A 16297-nucleotide genomic window follows, 5' to 3' on the forward strand; every position below is an offset into this window, starting at 1 on the left:
GCGCAAGTGCTACACGCTCCAATGCGCTCGCGACAGTGGGTGTCTTGGATCGCAATCCAAACGAACTAAGCTAGTTCGGCGCGGATGGGCCCGGCCAGTTATGGCCGACTTAATCCTGACCATCACTTAGCTCGTCGGATTCGTCTATAGGGAGTCCTGATTCTCTGGTTTTAATTCTGTGGTAATAATACACAGAAACTTAATATAATCTTGCTATGATTAGGGAATGTCATTTATTTATTTATTTTGTGTGTGTGTAATGTTCATGTATTCATCAGAAGGCTTTTATTGTTTTGCTCTACATAAACATGAAGATTTCAGGGAGTAACATAAATAACATTTAATTGAAATCAGCCAAGAATTCAGCATCAAAGTGGTTACGTAATTATCTTGGTTACCGGATCACGCTATTTTGGTATGCCTTCGAGTGCCATATATATACTTTGTGTGGTGATTGTTTCGATTGTGGTTCATTACTCAAGCGTGTGATCCCGTTGACAAAGTAACATTACGTAACTTTGCTGGCAAATTGGCTTAGTTACTAATAACCAGAATAGCAAAGTTACTATACAAATCAAACCATGCACTTAGTCTTTGGCGTACACGCAATACGTGCATGGTTGAACACATGTTCATGACACAGGTGACAAGACAATGAAACTTACCTGGAAATTTGACAGCATTCCATATCACAATAGAGTTATCAATACTACATGACGCCAACCAGGCATCATGGGGTGACCATGCCACATCTAACACATCTGTAACAAAAGTTTAGACAGGTGTATGCTGTTAGCATAAGGCCTAAAAACTAAGATTTGTACTGCCCTTTTCGACCGACCCTAAAATCTGAAAAAATAGGGTTGCGTTGTGTGTTTGTTTGTTTTTCTTGTTTTTTCATATTTGAATTTTCATATTAAGTATAAATTACACAAAAATGTTGTGAAAATGTTTTGCCTGTTTGCAGGGACTGCTTTTTGAAATTTGCTGAGGAGAAGAAAATACCTCTTGTAAAAGTTCTTAAGAAGAGTACTAGAAGAGCATTCTAAGTTAAGAACATATCTTTGTTTGCAAGTCAGATGAGCAACAAGTAGCTCTTCTCCGATCTTTTCAGAAGAGCTTTAAGAAGGGCAATTGCTATTGCTCTTCTTAAACGGCAGTCCCTTGTTTAAGACAAGCATAAGAAACCCTATAAATCATTGTTTATCATTTTATTTTGTAGTGAACTTGAATTTCTTGATATCGGATCTGGCAAAAAATAAAAATAAACCGACAGACCGCCCCTGACTTTGGAGCTCTAAAGGCAATACAATATTTTTAGGCCTAACGAACATGTCATGGCAACAAATACGGCACAAAATTAACTTCAAACAAAAAAAGTATGGTATATCACTTACACCATTTTGCTACTGGCAAGTCCACATTCAGCTATTCTAGTTGAAATCCATACACCCCCAATGGAAGACATGACCTTAATCTCCCACACAGGGGGTGTATATTTTAAATGAGTCACCCATTCAGGTAACCCCATTTGAAATTTACACTGCCTGCGTGGAAGATTAAGGTCATGTCATCCATAGATGGTGTGTGGATTTCAAAATATTTATAGTCTTTGTTACTTTAAAAGTTACAGTGCAAATGAAGTTGACAAATTTCCCGACAAAATGATCCTGCGTGCATCTTCAATACACTTTAAGTTCTATATCATGTCTATAACTATATATACACACAAAATGTCATGAAGAAATAAATATATGGAGACGGGAAACAGTTTTAACAGCAATTTTTGATGTAGAGCGCATCTTCCTCATGCAGTTTTAATTTTTGTAAAATACATTTATAATCCATTCATAACCTCATGAATATGCATGATGCGTGTCATCCAATCATATTTTATTATTTGTGACAATGCGAACGCAATTCGAGGTCATTAATAACTCACAATTGACTCCGGACGCGCAACAATGACTTCCGCGTCTGACGTAGCCTGGACGTAGCAATCAAAACATGGGGTGATCGGGGCCCCGAACATGGATAAAGAATTGGCATCATTGCGAATTACAGCGTCCAATTCAAATGGCGACTACCTTCAAAAAAATAAATAAAAGCAGCCCCGATCACAGCAGGTAAACCAATAAATATGCACACACATTCTAAACAAAACAGGGTCCTGTTTTGAATGAATATTGAATAAATATAAACAATTTTTCCTAATATGTTTGTCCCTGTGTTTATACGTTGATCGAGTGAGCTCCCGGAGTGAGGTTTACGACCTGCGTCTAGGTCTCAGCTGCTCCCAATCCCGGCATCTATTGCTCTCAATAATTATGATTGCATCGTATGACGTGACTCAAAACAAATACAATTGGGGAATCCCGAACAGGAAAAAAACAAAATAAATAGACGAGTCACAACAACAAGAAATAGGAACAACAACAGGAACCAAACGATATTACAATTAAATTATTTTAAGGCCCAAGCCTCCGTGAAATCCCATGCAAGGTGTAACTAAAAATACAAATTTGTTATTGTGTACTTGAAGGATATTTAGTCATTAAAATTGCCAATTAGATATTTTTGAAATGAAACACTTCTTCTTCTACCGACCGGTGAGTACATTCCTCTCTTCGAGAGTATCGTCGTACTGTGTGCAGTGCAAATGTGGACGAGCGGGAACACGGCTTGCCCCCCAAAAAAAAAAAAACACAGGAAAACAGCAGTATATGGTGCATGGTGGACTATTGACAAAACTGGAAAATAAATCTTATATTTTGTTTGTAAAATAAATTACACGTCCGACTTTCGCTTTAAAACCACTAACAAAATCTGAATCTTGATTTTTATTATCATCCAGATGAGACAATTACTGAATAGGCCTATTTATTATTTTGTATGGTAAATTGAAGCTCAAAATATCATTCATGGCCCTAGTTATGAAGCTCAAAATATCATGGCCCTATAAATAGTTATGCTGGCCGGGCATGCTGGTTGTTCTTTCCCATGTTCCTCACAAATCACAATATAAATTAATTTCTTCAGGTATTTATTCACAATCATTTTGTAAATGGTAGGCCTAACAAATATCATGCAGCTGAAACATCATGGCACATGGGGCCTAGCATGCTACTGCTAGCTAGGCCTAGCATTTGTTGTTCCTCACCATAGAAAGTCAGTCATCGTAGTTATGACGATGTGAGTAGGCTACCTCGGGCTAGGTAATTTAAACCTGGAACTGTTTTTTAGATTCATTTTTAGAGCATCATTCCATTCTATTTTTCTCGGATCATTCATGCATTCTCCAAGTTTGTTTTAAAACTCGCATGCTCGGTAAACTGTCGCGCCGTGCAGAGACACTTGACTTGCATGCTCGCGCTCATGATGCCGGGCAGGCATGATGCTTGGTTCGGCCAGCAGTGCCAGACTTAAACAAAATGCTCAAGCCAGGCTAAAAAGCGTAGTAATCATGATGATATAAATTATAAGCATGCTGGTCAATATGGAAAAATAGGGCCTACAGATTAGAAGATGCAGTGCAAGGAAAACTTGAGCTCTATTTTTACTGTCACACTCAGCCACCGGTACGTACGGTATACTATAATTAATTGTCAGCATTTAATTGGTGGGTCAAGAGAAAATTCTGATTTTAAGCCAATAAAATTGTAATCACATTTATAAAACCTATAAAACCTACTTACCGGGAGTAAACCCTAATGGTAGAACTATTCATCCATTTAAATCCAAGTATACAATATATCCAGGTCCACTTGTAAACATGAGAATATAAACTCGGCGTGCAATAATCATGATTGATGCAACTCATTCACGCATTCAGAAAATATGCATCTTGCAGCGTCCAATTTCAAACACACGGAGGGCCTACACGTCTCATGCATGCATAATTACGATAGCCAAATATTCAACATGAATATATATGCTATTGTTCTCCAGATAATGTCACGATATAAAATAAAGTTTCATGTAAAAATACATTTCTGTAGCAAAAATCAACAGTACCATGAGTAAACGGTTAAATTAATCAATTAATCAAGGGCCCCAGAATATGGATAGCAAAAATGCCCTGTATCCACGCCAATGACGTCATGTAGTCAGGATTCGCCCATTATTAATGAGGGATGGCGACTAAATAAATTGAAATATTCGAAAAATTTCCAGCAAATAATACTGAAGGAAAGATAGGATTTTGTACAAAAAACGGTAATGAATGACAATATAACTTTGCACCATCTATTTTGAGGTCAGTGTGTGAAATTGTCGGGGTTTGTTTTGGGCCTCGGTATTTTCCTCGGCGCTGAAGCGCCTCGAAAATACCTCGCCCAAAACAAAACCTCCAATTTCACACAATGACCTCAAAATAGATGGTGCGCAGTTATTATTGTCTAAGTATAAACTCAAAGTTGGCCAATGGCCATTGAGGTGGACAAGTAAAACAAAATTATTATAGTGCAGAACTTTATGCTTTATATCGTCAGATCAGTGTATGAATACTGATTTTTGAAAGAATTTTGTTATTTATTTATGGATTAAATTACCAGCTGCAACAAAACCCGGAACATGTCCCCAGACATGTTTTTGAGTTATATATGCAGGGTTTGAATTTGTTAAAAAATTTGTGTAGCAGTTTTTGGCTAATTCATCATAATCATGATACTTCCATACTAAAGCACTTACAAAAAGTGCTTTACAAATGCAAAATTGGGTAGCAGTTACTTTAAAATGTGGAGCAAACTGCTATGCGATACAGCCAAACTCGAACCCTGGTTATATGCCTTTAAAGATGCCATTCGCATAAAAAAATCTAATTTTGGAATTCTTAACTTCATGGTATTTGAATGTTGGACTTAGTGGTATTTCAAATCCTTGAAAGTACTTATTAAAAAGAGGTTTATTTAATCAATAATTAACAGTTGAACTATGATAATCCCTATTCAATCATGTGTAAGGCAGGTAATTAATCAGCCCGTTGCTCAGAATAGCAATTTGGCAAAAATATCAGTTACAAAATTATCTATATCTTGAAAAGTAAGAATTTAATTTTGTTTCTCATTTTTTTCAGTTCGTCCTTTTTTACGGGATTATCATATTTTGTGTAACTGCACGACCAGATGATCACCAATTATAGGCCTATATAAGCCAAATTTGATCATAAAATATGTCAGAAACATTGCAAATAACACTCTCTGTAAGTGTAAATTACTATCTGTAGCGTTTGTACATTAATCATGGTTTCTGAATTTGGCAGCCTCACTCGCACCGATCGGGCAAACTGAAGTACCAAAAGTATCTTCGTTTATCAGACAAAACCTGTCTTAGTTCCACAAATCACTTAAAATCCCCAAACTTTTTGGTCCGTATGCACAAAAATGTTAGACCTAGTCTAAGTGGATTTAGTCCCAGGAGAAAGGACATTTTCCTTTACATTATATGCTAAAGTTATTTTGTATTATTTTTGATCTATGCATTTAAATCTTTAGAAATTGCTGCTACTCTAGGAAGGAAATAAGAGTACAGGACCATTCCTGATGGAATTAAATTCCACTTAGGCCAAGTCTAACTTTAGCACTCTTTTGTGCAAATTCACAAACTTGCTTTCGGTAAAATTGATTCTGCTTTAATACAGACACGTTTTACCATGTCCATATGGTTTCCCCGTGCAGATATTCCCATAACTAAAGAAAATCATGTTTCCTTTCTTTTCACTGTTCATTTAGGTCTCAATGTTCATCTCTCCTTTTTTAATTATATGATTAATGCAGGGATATGGTTTAAGTACTTTTCCCAAAGTTTAATAGGAAAATGGACTTCCTTTCATTTCAGTCCCATTTATCTTTACACGCAGTGAGTCCCAAAATGATGAGCCATATGGGTCATAGTCAATTGCATATGTGCCATCATTGTTGTCCTGTACATGCAGTGAGTTTCCTCCTTGTGTAGCCTCTACCATGGTGCCACCAATTGTCATCCTTTGTCCATTGCAATCTACACTTTTAACAATGGCTCTTTGCTTCTGCTTGGCTCTTCCCTTTTGATTCTGCACAAACCTCTTGGAACCACTAGTAAGTCCTAACTGAATGGTGCATCGCTGTGGATCAACCTGAGGTTTCCATCTGATATCACCCAAATCTTGCAGTGATTTTTGAATCTGTGTCATGGCTGAATGATGCTTCTCAGTGAAATCAAAGTCAGTCTTATCTGCTCCTGTCCTGGGTAGCTCTGCAATTACTAGTTCATTCAGTCTATCCATGATTTGGTTGTGTGTGGTCAGCAGCTGTGTAGGATGGCTTGTATCACATGACTGATTAGCAAACTCAGAAGCACTGGTCATTTGGGCTGCAAGAGAGTCTATGGATTCATTTGTTGCAGTTAGATTGTTCATCTCTGTTTCATACAAGTTTTTCAAGTGGGAATGTACTTTACTGTGGGTTGTGTCAATTTGTTCATACAAATTTTGAACCAATTCTTGCATTTCCTTCTCTTTCTTTTTGAAGTTAGTGGTGAGAGTTTCCTGCTGGTCTACAACTGTCAATTGCTTGTGCTGTAATTCCTTCTTTGTCTCATCTAATTTGGCTGTAGCTTTGTGCATATCATCAATTATCGTTACAATCGCTGCTGATAACTCAATAAGGTCATGACCCTGATGATCAAGTAGGCCACATGTTGCACAAACAGGGACTTTGCAGTTGGCTTCTGTACAGTACATAGTCGCATCTTGCTTTGGGTGTTTTGTACAATGCTGCTGTCGTTGTGTCATAGGGTTGCATTTACTTTCTTGGAGCTCTGCCAATGTTGAAAGCTTATGGTGCCTTAAAATGCCTAATTGCGCATGGGCATCCACACATTTTGGGTACAGGAAAGTCCCACAGTCATGACAAAAACTGACTGCTTGACCACTGCCACAACTACCGCATGAGATGGATGAGTTGAAAATATCTTGGTACTCCTTCAGATTCTCCACGAGAAAATTATTAGGCAGACTATCAACAGTTTCCCCTGGTAATGTGATCAATTTGCGACATGATCGCTTTCCGGCAATGCTTTGGAGACAAGATTTGCAATAGGTATGCAGACAAGGAAGACACTTGGCTTTATGTTCATCATTGTCATATGGCTCAGCACAAATGGAGCAAGTTAAAAATTCATCCTTGAATTCCTCCTTTCTCTGGACTGGTGACAGTGAAGCAGCCATGTTGCTTTTAATATTTTTTGTAGCAGCAAAAGTACAAACACGTTGGCTGATACATGTAGCTCTAATGGAAATGACTATGAATAGCAACTTTATAACTGCACTGCATGGTACTAAATGATAAGAAATTCAACACTTTGTACTCAGTCCAAAAGTTATGCGATCATATTTAAGTTATTACAAACAAAAATAATTTCAGGGCATTTCATTTCACACGGCAAAACTCCTCTTGCATTGTGCATAAAACAATCACAGGCATATAATTTCAAGTGATAATAATTTCAAGTGTTTACACAAATAGCGTTTATCAACAGATTAATCAGTCATTGCCACTATACCAGATATTTGACTCGGTGACCTTTAGCTTTGTAGGTAAATAGTTATACTATTAACAACAGTAACTCAAATACACAATGTTCATGTTTCCTATTTGATACTGATGTTTTGGTATGTTTTATGAATGATACTGTTGATGGGAGAAGTTTATGGATTAAAGAATCTACTTAGTGAACTCTTTAATTTTTCTAGCTATATAAATTAGTTGAAATTAAAGGGGTACAAAACTCTTGGCCAATTTTGTACCTATTTTTGCATTTTTCTCAAAAATTATAGCGCATTGGTGACAAGTAAGATATGTATATTATAGGGGCAAGGACTACAACTACTGCACTGAAAATTCAGCAACTCAAGGCAAGTAGTTATTGATTTATTGATCAAGTATTGGTTTCCCTCATTTTTGACTGTAACTCCACAACTGTTGTCTGTGCTGAAATCAAATTTCCAGTGCAGTAGTTGTAGTCCTTGCCCCTATAATATACATATTTTACTTGTCACCAATACGCTATAATTTTTGAGAAAAATGCAAAAATAGGTACAAAATTGGGCAGGGGTGTAGTGTACCCCCTTAATAATCACATTAATTACATGTCAATTTTGTCCTGGTATTTTGAGGCAGAGGGGTAGGAGGCAACTTTCTCTTGCTCTAACCCCCCCCATCACACCCCACCCCTTGAGAGGATTGTGATCTGACTGCAGAATGAAGATACTGCAGCTGAGATTGTATCCCTGCTCAATACAGGTACTGCATTAGGGTGTTTCTATTATCTCCACCATTTTGTGTGCTCTCAGGTCCCACAAACTTCAGTGCCCTGGGTGTACTTAATAGAAAGAATATGTGACCCATCACATCGAAACAGACCACTTCGCGGCTAGCTTCATTGGCAAATAACAATGAAAGAAGATGGAAAAATATAAAGAAAATAAAAAGAATTCTGTGCTTGTTTTGCCTCATTTTTACTTATCTGATTTCAACAAGCAAGGTGTCATTTTCAAGCTAAAAAGCAGCAGTTTATCCTAGTGTTTAAATCTCCATTTTCATTTTTGCCGCAAGGTGGTCTGTTTCGGTGTGATGGGTCACATGGTAATCTAAATATGACAATTGAGCCAACATCTGCCACAGACCAATGACCTATGACCTACAGGTCAAATGCAAATGACCCTTACCTCCTGAATGAGTTCTCAACGTATGGACACACTTCCAGGCTTCCACATGACTTTTGTTACTTCCAAATATGGGCGCGCTTCCGTAGCTGTAAGTAATTGAAAAACTATTGTAAGTATATCATCAAACATTATACAGTTCGCTTTTTTGAAAGGACTCGGAATCAATCATGATTCTTGCAAAAGCATTGGGCTATTCCAGTTGAAATCCACACACCCCCTACAGAAGACGATGACCTTAATCTCCCACACAGGTGGTTGTAGATTTCAAATGGGGTTACCTGAATGGGTGAATCCATTTAAAATTCACACTCCCTGTGTGGGATTAAGATTGTGTTTTCCATATAGGGGGTGAAATGTGTATGTGTATCAAATGGAATAGCCCACTTGGCCAAAATCATTTGATTTTCGAGCAATGCACCGTACCAGAAGGCTTTTGCAAAGCATGTACAGATTAGTGCTGTAATCGATTGTCGTAAGTATCGATAGTCGGAAAATACATAGACTTCCGACATGTCGAAACACTCAATGTCAGTATCGATACACAAACGACATGGCACACATGCTTAGATTATCTCAAATCAGGTCTCAAATTACCGTCAAATACTCAAATTACCGTCTCCCAATTTAGTTTTAGCTGTTAGGCTTCAATACACTAATTGTTGTTAACTTGTTTCTGGAACTGATAATAAAATTGGTAAACTCAAATCCGTGTTTCAAACTGCGTGAGTATCGATAATAGTATCGACATGTCGGATGTTTGCCTCCCGACATATCGATACCCAGAAAGCTTATCGATTACAGCACTAGTACAGATTAATTAAATTAGTCGATACACACTTCGCTTTGAAAATGATTGTCAAAAGGGTTATTATACTGTCTAGACTTTTAATGGTTTATCTTGTTTAGGCTAATTAGGGTTCTGTATTACTTACTCAACCATCTGCCAAATCATAACCAGTCTATCATCACCGCCTGATGCTAGGTAATAGCCGTTGTTGGACCATCTCACACAATTCACACAGGCTACAATAAAAAGACAATTCATAGCATTATAGGATATGTTCAAAATATATTGCTTACAGTTTCAGCTCAGTCCAGTCATTGATGCAAACACTTTCAATGCATCTAGAGCAAGCATGTTCAAGTGCTTTCTAGTACTGCGAAGTAATGTACATTGTACAAAATTTAACAAAGAAAGATGTTCAAGTACTTCCAGTACTGCAATGTAATGTACCCTGTACAAAATTTAACAAATCAGAATGTTGTACCCATTCGTAATATGCTCATTACTGTTCCTGTAAAACCCTTCAGACTAAACTCTTTCAAGGTTTTTGAATACTATCACAAACTTCAATCTACAAGCGAAATAAATGTAAAGCGCTTTGATACATGCGAAAAGCGCTATATAAAAACAAACATATATTTATTTATTTATATTATCATATTATTATTATTATTATTTTATTATAACCAAACTCACCAAGATGATTGTCCATCTCACACAGCACCTTAGGTACATTTTCATTTTTCTCGTCTGCTTCACTCTTCACAGGAGCCATATTCCAGATGATGATCTTACCAGAGTCATCTCCTATTAACAAAAAAAAGGGATTACTTACATGTATTCTGATTATCTCCTCTTAGCAATTAATAAGACAGGCCTAGAAATCCGTGGCAGTGCGGCGAATCCATTTGGATTCTCGCATGAGAATTTTGCGAGAATCCTTGATTCACGTTCCATTTGAAATGTTGCCAAATTTTGATAAAAGATTACATGCCAGGCAAGTTGTAACAAGGCTATTACTTACTTGGGTGTCCACTTGTGCAATATATTGTACTAATTTTAGCCTACATGTATATAGACTCCCTTAAATTAGCAAAACTTGGACGATCATACATGGTCGCATGTCACAAATAGGTCACCCCAAAATGGAGGAGCCGTAACATGAAAATGCTTTCTTCCCACTTCAAGTTTAGTTTATTCTCAAAGTATGATACCTATTTTAGAAAGTTCGGTGTCATTTTGTAGATAATTATACATGTTCTTTGTCAAATGCAAAAAAACCCAAGTCAATTAGACAACTACTTTCAGATTTATACTTCAATATGTAAGATGTGTCAATGGAGGAGCTGGGGCGGGTGAGCCGGGGCGGGTGAGCCCCATAGGGTTGTACACAAAATTGTGAAAATATGGCAAACTTCAAACCATTGTATCTTAAAAAGTACAACTAGCATGAACACCAAATTGCACATATATCATCCTGGATTGTTAATCTACCTCATAGTAGATCAACTGCAACAAAAGATGTAACTAATTAATTGCCTAATTAAATACTAATTAAGACAGCTTTCCCTATATCTTACTGTACAAAGTGTGTACGTAATGCTCTGACATTTCTAAATGGCCTATCTCTTGCCCGAGTCACCCTGCTTATTCAAAAGTACACATTGTTTTAAGGAAATTTGATGAGGAATTCAATTATGCTATTAGTTTTAGTGCCAGACATGGAGGAAAAAAGTTTTGATTGATAATGTCATACAAATTGTAAAATTATTTTTTCAATTTTTGACCACCCTGTATGTGTAACGCAAGGGATACCAAACTCTTTCTTCCTAATTTGTTGGAAGGGCCCATGCAATGTCTTTCTGAATCCATATTTATTTTGAGCTACATAGCTTTCAGAAAAAGAAAATATGGCGTTTACCATGACATGAAAGATGCTAATTTTGTTGATGTTCCACCCTGTATATTTCTTACCCACCCTGTATTATGATATTATACTTTGTTGATTTGGCATCCTTGTAATATAAGCTTTCCAGAAATGTATACTTTTAATGGTCTAAAATGTATTCATTATAAGTTGTGTTGAAGTGAATCAAGATTGGTGATATTTTTATCACAAAACATTATGTTACACAAAAGATGACCAATTCATGACATGCGACCACATGTATAATAATGGGAAGCATGGTGGCTCAATGGTTAGGGCATGAGCTTCATAATCGAAAGGCTGCGGGTTCAAGCCCCATCACAGTCAGTGTGTTGCGTCCTTGAGCAAGATATCTTAATTCCCAATTGCTTCATTCCACCCAGGTGTAAAATGGGGAGCTGCTGGGAGTAATCACAATCTAAGTTGCTGAGAGTACCTGCGCATCAGTTGCGGACTTGGTGAAGCGGAAATGATTCTGATATATCCTAATGGCAGCAGAATAATTGTTGAAGTGTGCTGATAATTAGGACATGCCTAGCTGAAGCGCATGTTAAATCAAACAACAATTATTTATTTATTTATTTAATAAAGCAAGATATAATAAAAGAATTTAACTTGCCATTCATGGAGGTGGTGGAACTTGCATACAATGTATGGTAGTGTACACATGTGCACAACAACTATTTCATACCACCACTAGGGGGGTGATCCATAAAGGAGCAACTGGGATATTCTAGTTGAAATCCATACAACCTGTATGGAAGACATGACCTTAATCTCACACACACGGAGTGTTTTACACAGGGAGTGTGAATTTCAACTAGGATACCCGAATGGGTGACTTCATTTGAAATTCACAGATAAGTTTGTTTTGAGTGGCCCTCCTCCTTTATTGCATAGCTTGGCCCCTTTAGCAAACCTTGAGCCATCTGGTTGACCATTTTACTTGGAGTGACCCACCCCTCCCAATTCATTACATACATGTACCTTGCCCCCCCCAGTAGCAAAACTTGAGCCATCTGGATGGATGTCAATCCCAAAGATGGGTTTACCTGGAGTGACCCTTCCTCCTCACCCTTCATTATATATACCTAAGCTCCCTGTAGCAAACCTTGAGCCATCTGGTTGACCATTTTACTTGGAGTGACCCACCCCCTCCCAATTCATTACATACCTGTACCTTGGCCCCCTGTAGCAAACCTTGAGCCATCTGGATGGATGTCATTCCCAAAGATGGGTTTACCTGGAGTGACCCTTCCTCCTCACCCTTCATTATACCTAAGTCCCCTGTAGCCAACCTTGAACCATCTGGTAGCTATAGTTTTACTTGGAATGACCCCCTCCTCATACATTACATACCTTGGCCCCCTGTAGCAAATCTTGAGCCATCTGGATGGATGTCAATCCCAAAGATGGGTTTACCTGTATGTATCAAAAGTAGAAAAAGGATAAATTATTACTTTCCATTTCTGTTAGAGATCCATCAGAGAAAATCTTGGTTTTTAAAGCGCATTTGGGGTAAATTTCGTTTTTTTATTTTTATAGATCTTGTTTTTTGCTTTTTTTCGGGGCCTAGTGATAGTTAAAAATGCGATCCCCAACCCTTTGGTTATCGGGGTACCTTTAGACGAATTTGTCTCTGTGTCTTATAATCCCCGGTAAAAAAAAAAAAAATGTCGCATTGTTCAATCCCGTAATGAATATTTCTACCAGATCGCTGTTTAGCCAGCAGCCATTGAAAGTCATGAAAACATGCATATCTCTGACCCCTGTAAGGCCAACCATGTCACATCAATTCCAACCACTAGGATCTACCGATTGAGACCATGATCGGGTTTATAAATACTTAACCCTAACCGCCTAAGGGCTTTTTGGCAACGGGAAGGGAAAGAAGGAAAGAATAAAGAGAGAAAAGAAGGAAAGAAGTTGTTTGCTCTGGGATTCGAACCCGAGACCCCTCGCATGCCAAGCACTCGGTCGGCGACACTTTGCCACGGGTCTTGGGCTTCGCTGGCCAGCGAAACCGTGCCTATATCACTTAGGGCGATTGCGTCACCACACAGCGTGGGATGCATGCACGAACAGCGCATATATCAAGTAGTATTAGTCCCAAACAAAAATGTTTGGTAGACTCATAACCGGTGCGATCTTACCTTTCCGATGTTGATTAAGATACTTCTTGCATCGATCCCGAGATGCGGAAAAACCAATAGTCATTTTGTCCCACATAAATGAATAAATAACAAAACCCCCGATCCCCGGTGGACTCACCCAAAAGGTGACGCCACACCATATGATCGTCCCTTATCCGACTTGGGATCCCCTACTCGGACCAAACTTGTAGGGGGTGGCGGGGTCCGGGATAATCAACATCGAAAGGTAAGATCGACGGTTATGAGTCTACCAAACATTTTTGTTTGGGACTAGACTCAGTACACCGGTCGATCTTACCGTTCCGATGTTGATTAAGATACTTCTTGCATCAACATCTGAAAGATCGATCTAGCAAGTAACCGGACGGATGGAGGTACAAGATTGGTCAGCATCTGATCAGGGATCGGGAGCGGTAACGATGGTTTTCGCGAGGTCAGAAAATATTTTCCCCAACGGTCGGGAAACAAAAAGACCACGCGATCACAGACATAAACCTCCTTACTTAAAAAGTTTGGTGGTTAAGAATAGCGACACTGGTTCTTACCATGCTGAGTATTCTGTATAGTCTGAAAACCTGGTACCCGTACACCACCGTATTATGATCGCCGAACAATGTCCCGGTAAACCTCCCGCCCCGCCTCTGATTACTAACGTAAACGGAAGTATCGTAGAGAAGGGCGAAGGTGGCTTCCGGGACACCGCCTGCTAGATCTCCTCAAGGGACAACCGAACGGTATACCCAAGATGATGAGATAGCACGTGTCGAGTGGGTCGTGGGACGCGAAACCTTCGCGATCCCCCGGACCCCACCAACACCTGGACCAGCCATCGCGACAGCGGCTGGACCGAAAGGCTCTGTAAGGGTGATGAATGCGGTCGTGAGTCCCTCGCAAGGCTTGTGTTCGGAAGAAATAGTGCTGCAGCGCCTTATCGGACACCCCAGCCTATCTTTGGCTTCAGCCGAACCTTGCCCAACCCTGGGGATTGGAGAGGGACGAATGTCGGTATGCACCGCGCCCGCTCGTAGTCACGAGAACAGAGCGCCGAAACAGTGTCGCTCCAGTGTTTGTGAACACGGAAGCTAACCTCGAGACCGTGTGCAACTCAGCACCGCCGCCCCGAAGCCAACGCCAAACCGGAAAGCCATCTTGAGAGTTACGATTTAAGCGCCGCTTTTGACGGAAGGTCAAAAGGGTGACCCTTAAAGTAATCTAAGACTGTGTTGGGATCCCTTAGGAGGATCACTTTCTTTTTTGGTAGACTATCGTTGAATATACCGTCGAGTCGTACATTAATAAGGTAACCATCGGCTATGATAGTCGATTGCCTCGAAACCTCGGTGAATGGAGAGGACAGCTGACTTATAGTTGGCCCCAGTGGCCCGCTGAAGTCTTGCTTGGAACTTTTCTGTCAGAAACTCCGAACTAGCAGCACAGAGGCTCTAGCGGAGAGCTATTTGTCTCATTGCACCAAGCGTGGTATGGAGCCAGACTCTGGCTATACGCACGGAGGGTAGACTTCCGCCTAGCCCCGGCGATGAGAAAAACAGCTTCTGATGAAAAGTATCCCTCCGCTGCGTGTTCCTGGTAAGGGCCATGCAGCTAACTGCAGGTGCTCTAGTGATAGACTGGTACCTCCGCTCCGGGCATCCGGAGTAGATCTGGTACTGGGAGTGCCAGCTGCCTTGCCGCTAGCAGAATGACAATGCAGTCTTCCCACCCGATCTTGGCCACCACCCTCATGAGTAGTGAGATCGGAGGGACTGCATAAGCTGTCATCCTCCCCAGTCTATGGACAGAGCGCCCACGGTGAATGCTTGGGGTCCGCGACCCTTGAGCAGTACACCGGCAGTGGATGATTGCGATGAGATGCGAACAGATCTTTCGAGGGGTGGTACATCCCTTGAAGATCGTCTGAGCGACTCCGCGGAGCAAGGGACCATTCTGCTGGTCCTGACACCCTTCCTCGTGACAGATTGTGCGCGAGGATGCTGGTGACGCCCGCGATGTGTATCGCTCTCATCGTAATCTGCCTGAACTTGCACCACCCTATCAGGTGTTGTGCATGCAGGCTCAATCGTGGTGGCCCGGAGTCCCCTTGTCTGTTGGGGTAGGCTACCACGGTTGTGTTATCCGTCAGGACAACGGTATGTGATTCCACGATCACCTCCTCGTAAGCGAGGGAGGTTGATGTGAAACTCTGTCTCTATGGCCCCCATAGGCCCGAGACGGAGTCTCCGTGGATGTGGACCCCCAGCCCCGTTTTGACGCAATGGTCGTCACTACGTGACATACCGGGGTGCAGGAAACCTGACACCCTGGGTCAAATTGGGCTGATGGGTCCACCACCAGAGTTCCTCTCGCGCGATCTCCGACAACGGAACCGCGAGGGATATTGGGTGGCGACTGGGCCTGCAAGCAGGCTAGAAGGTGTAGTTGGGTAAGCCTAACGTAGAAACGGCAGTACAGTACGAGGTCTACCATACTGGCCATTAGGCCTACCACCTTCATCCATGCCACAGCGGGTTTTGCCCGAGACTCGGCCAAGAGTCAGGCACACCGCACCATGTTAAATCACCCGCCGGGTGAGAGCACCGCGAACCCCTCCGTGAGGGTGATCTGGGCCCCTACAAATAGTGGTGTCTGCGTCGGGACCACGCTGGACTTTTTTGAGCTGATCAAAAAATCCAGGATCCCGCACCCTACGGACTATCAACCCCATGAGACCC

General features: G+C 40.5%; 1 protein-coding gene across 1 annotated transcript in view; it reads right to left on the minus strand.

Annotated features, from left to right (window-relative positions):
• LOC140146815 (protein HIRA-like) overlaps window positions 1–16297 on the minus strand; it is a 51616-nt gene that overhangs the window by 24705 nt on the left and 10614 nt on the right. The window contains exons 2-6 of the mRNA XM_072168693.1: window positions 12775–12837; window positions 10185–10295; window positions 9637–9727; window positions 8705–8790; window positions 666–761 (exon numbers count right to left, since the gene is read on the minus strand). Of these exons, the coding sequence (XP_072024794.1) occupies window positions 666–761; window positions 8705–8790; window positions 9637–9727; window positions 10185–10295; window positions 12775–12837 (447 nt within the window). The remainder of the gene's footprint in view (window positions 1–665; window positions 762–8704; window positions 8791–9636; window positions 9728–10184; window positions 10296–12774; window positions 12838–16297) is intronic.

This window comes from Amphiura filiformis, chromosome 2 (genome assembly GCF_039555335.1).
Source record: "Amphiura filiformis chromosome 2, Afil_fr2py, whole genome shotgun sequence".
Classification (NCBI taxonomy): domain Eukaryota; kingdom Metazoa; phylum Echinodermata; class Ophiuroidea; order Amphilepidida; family Amphiuridae; genus Amphiura; species Amphiura filiformis.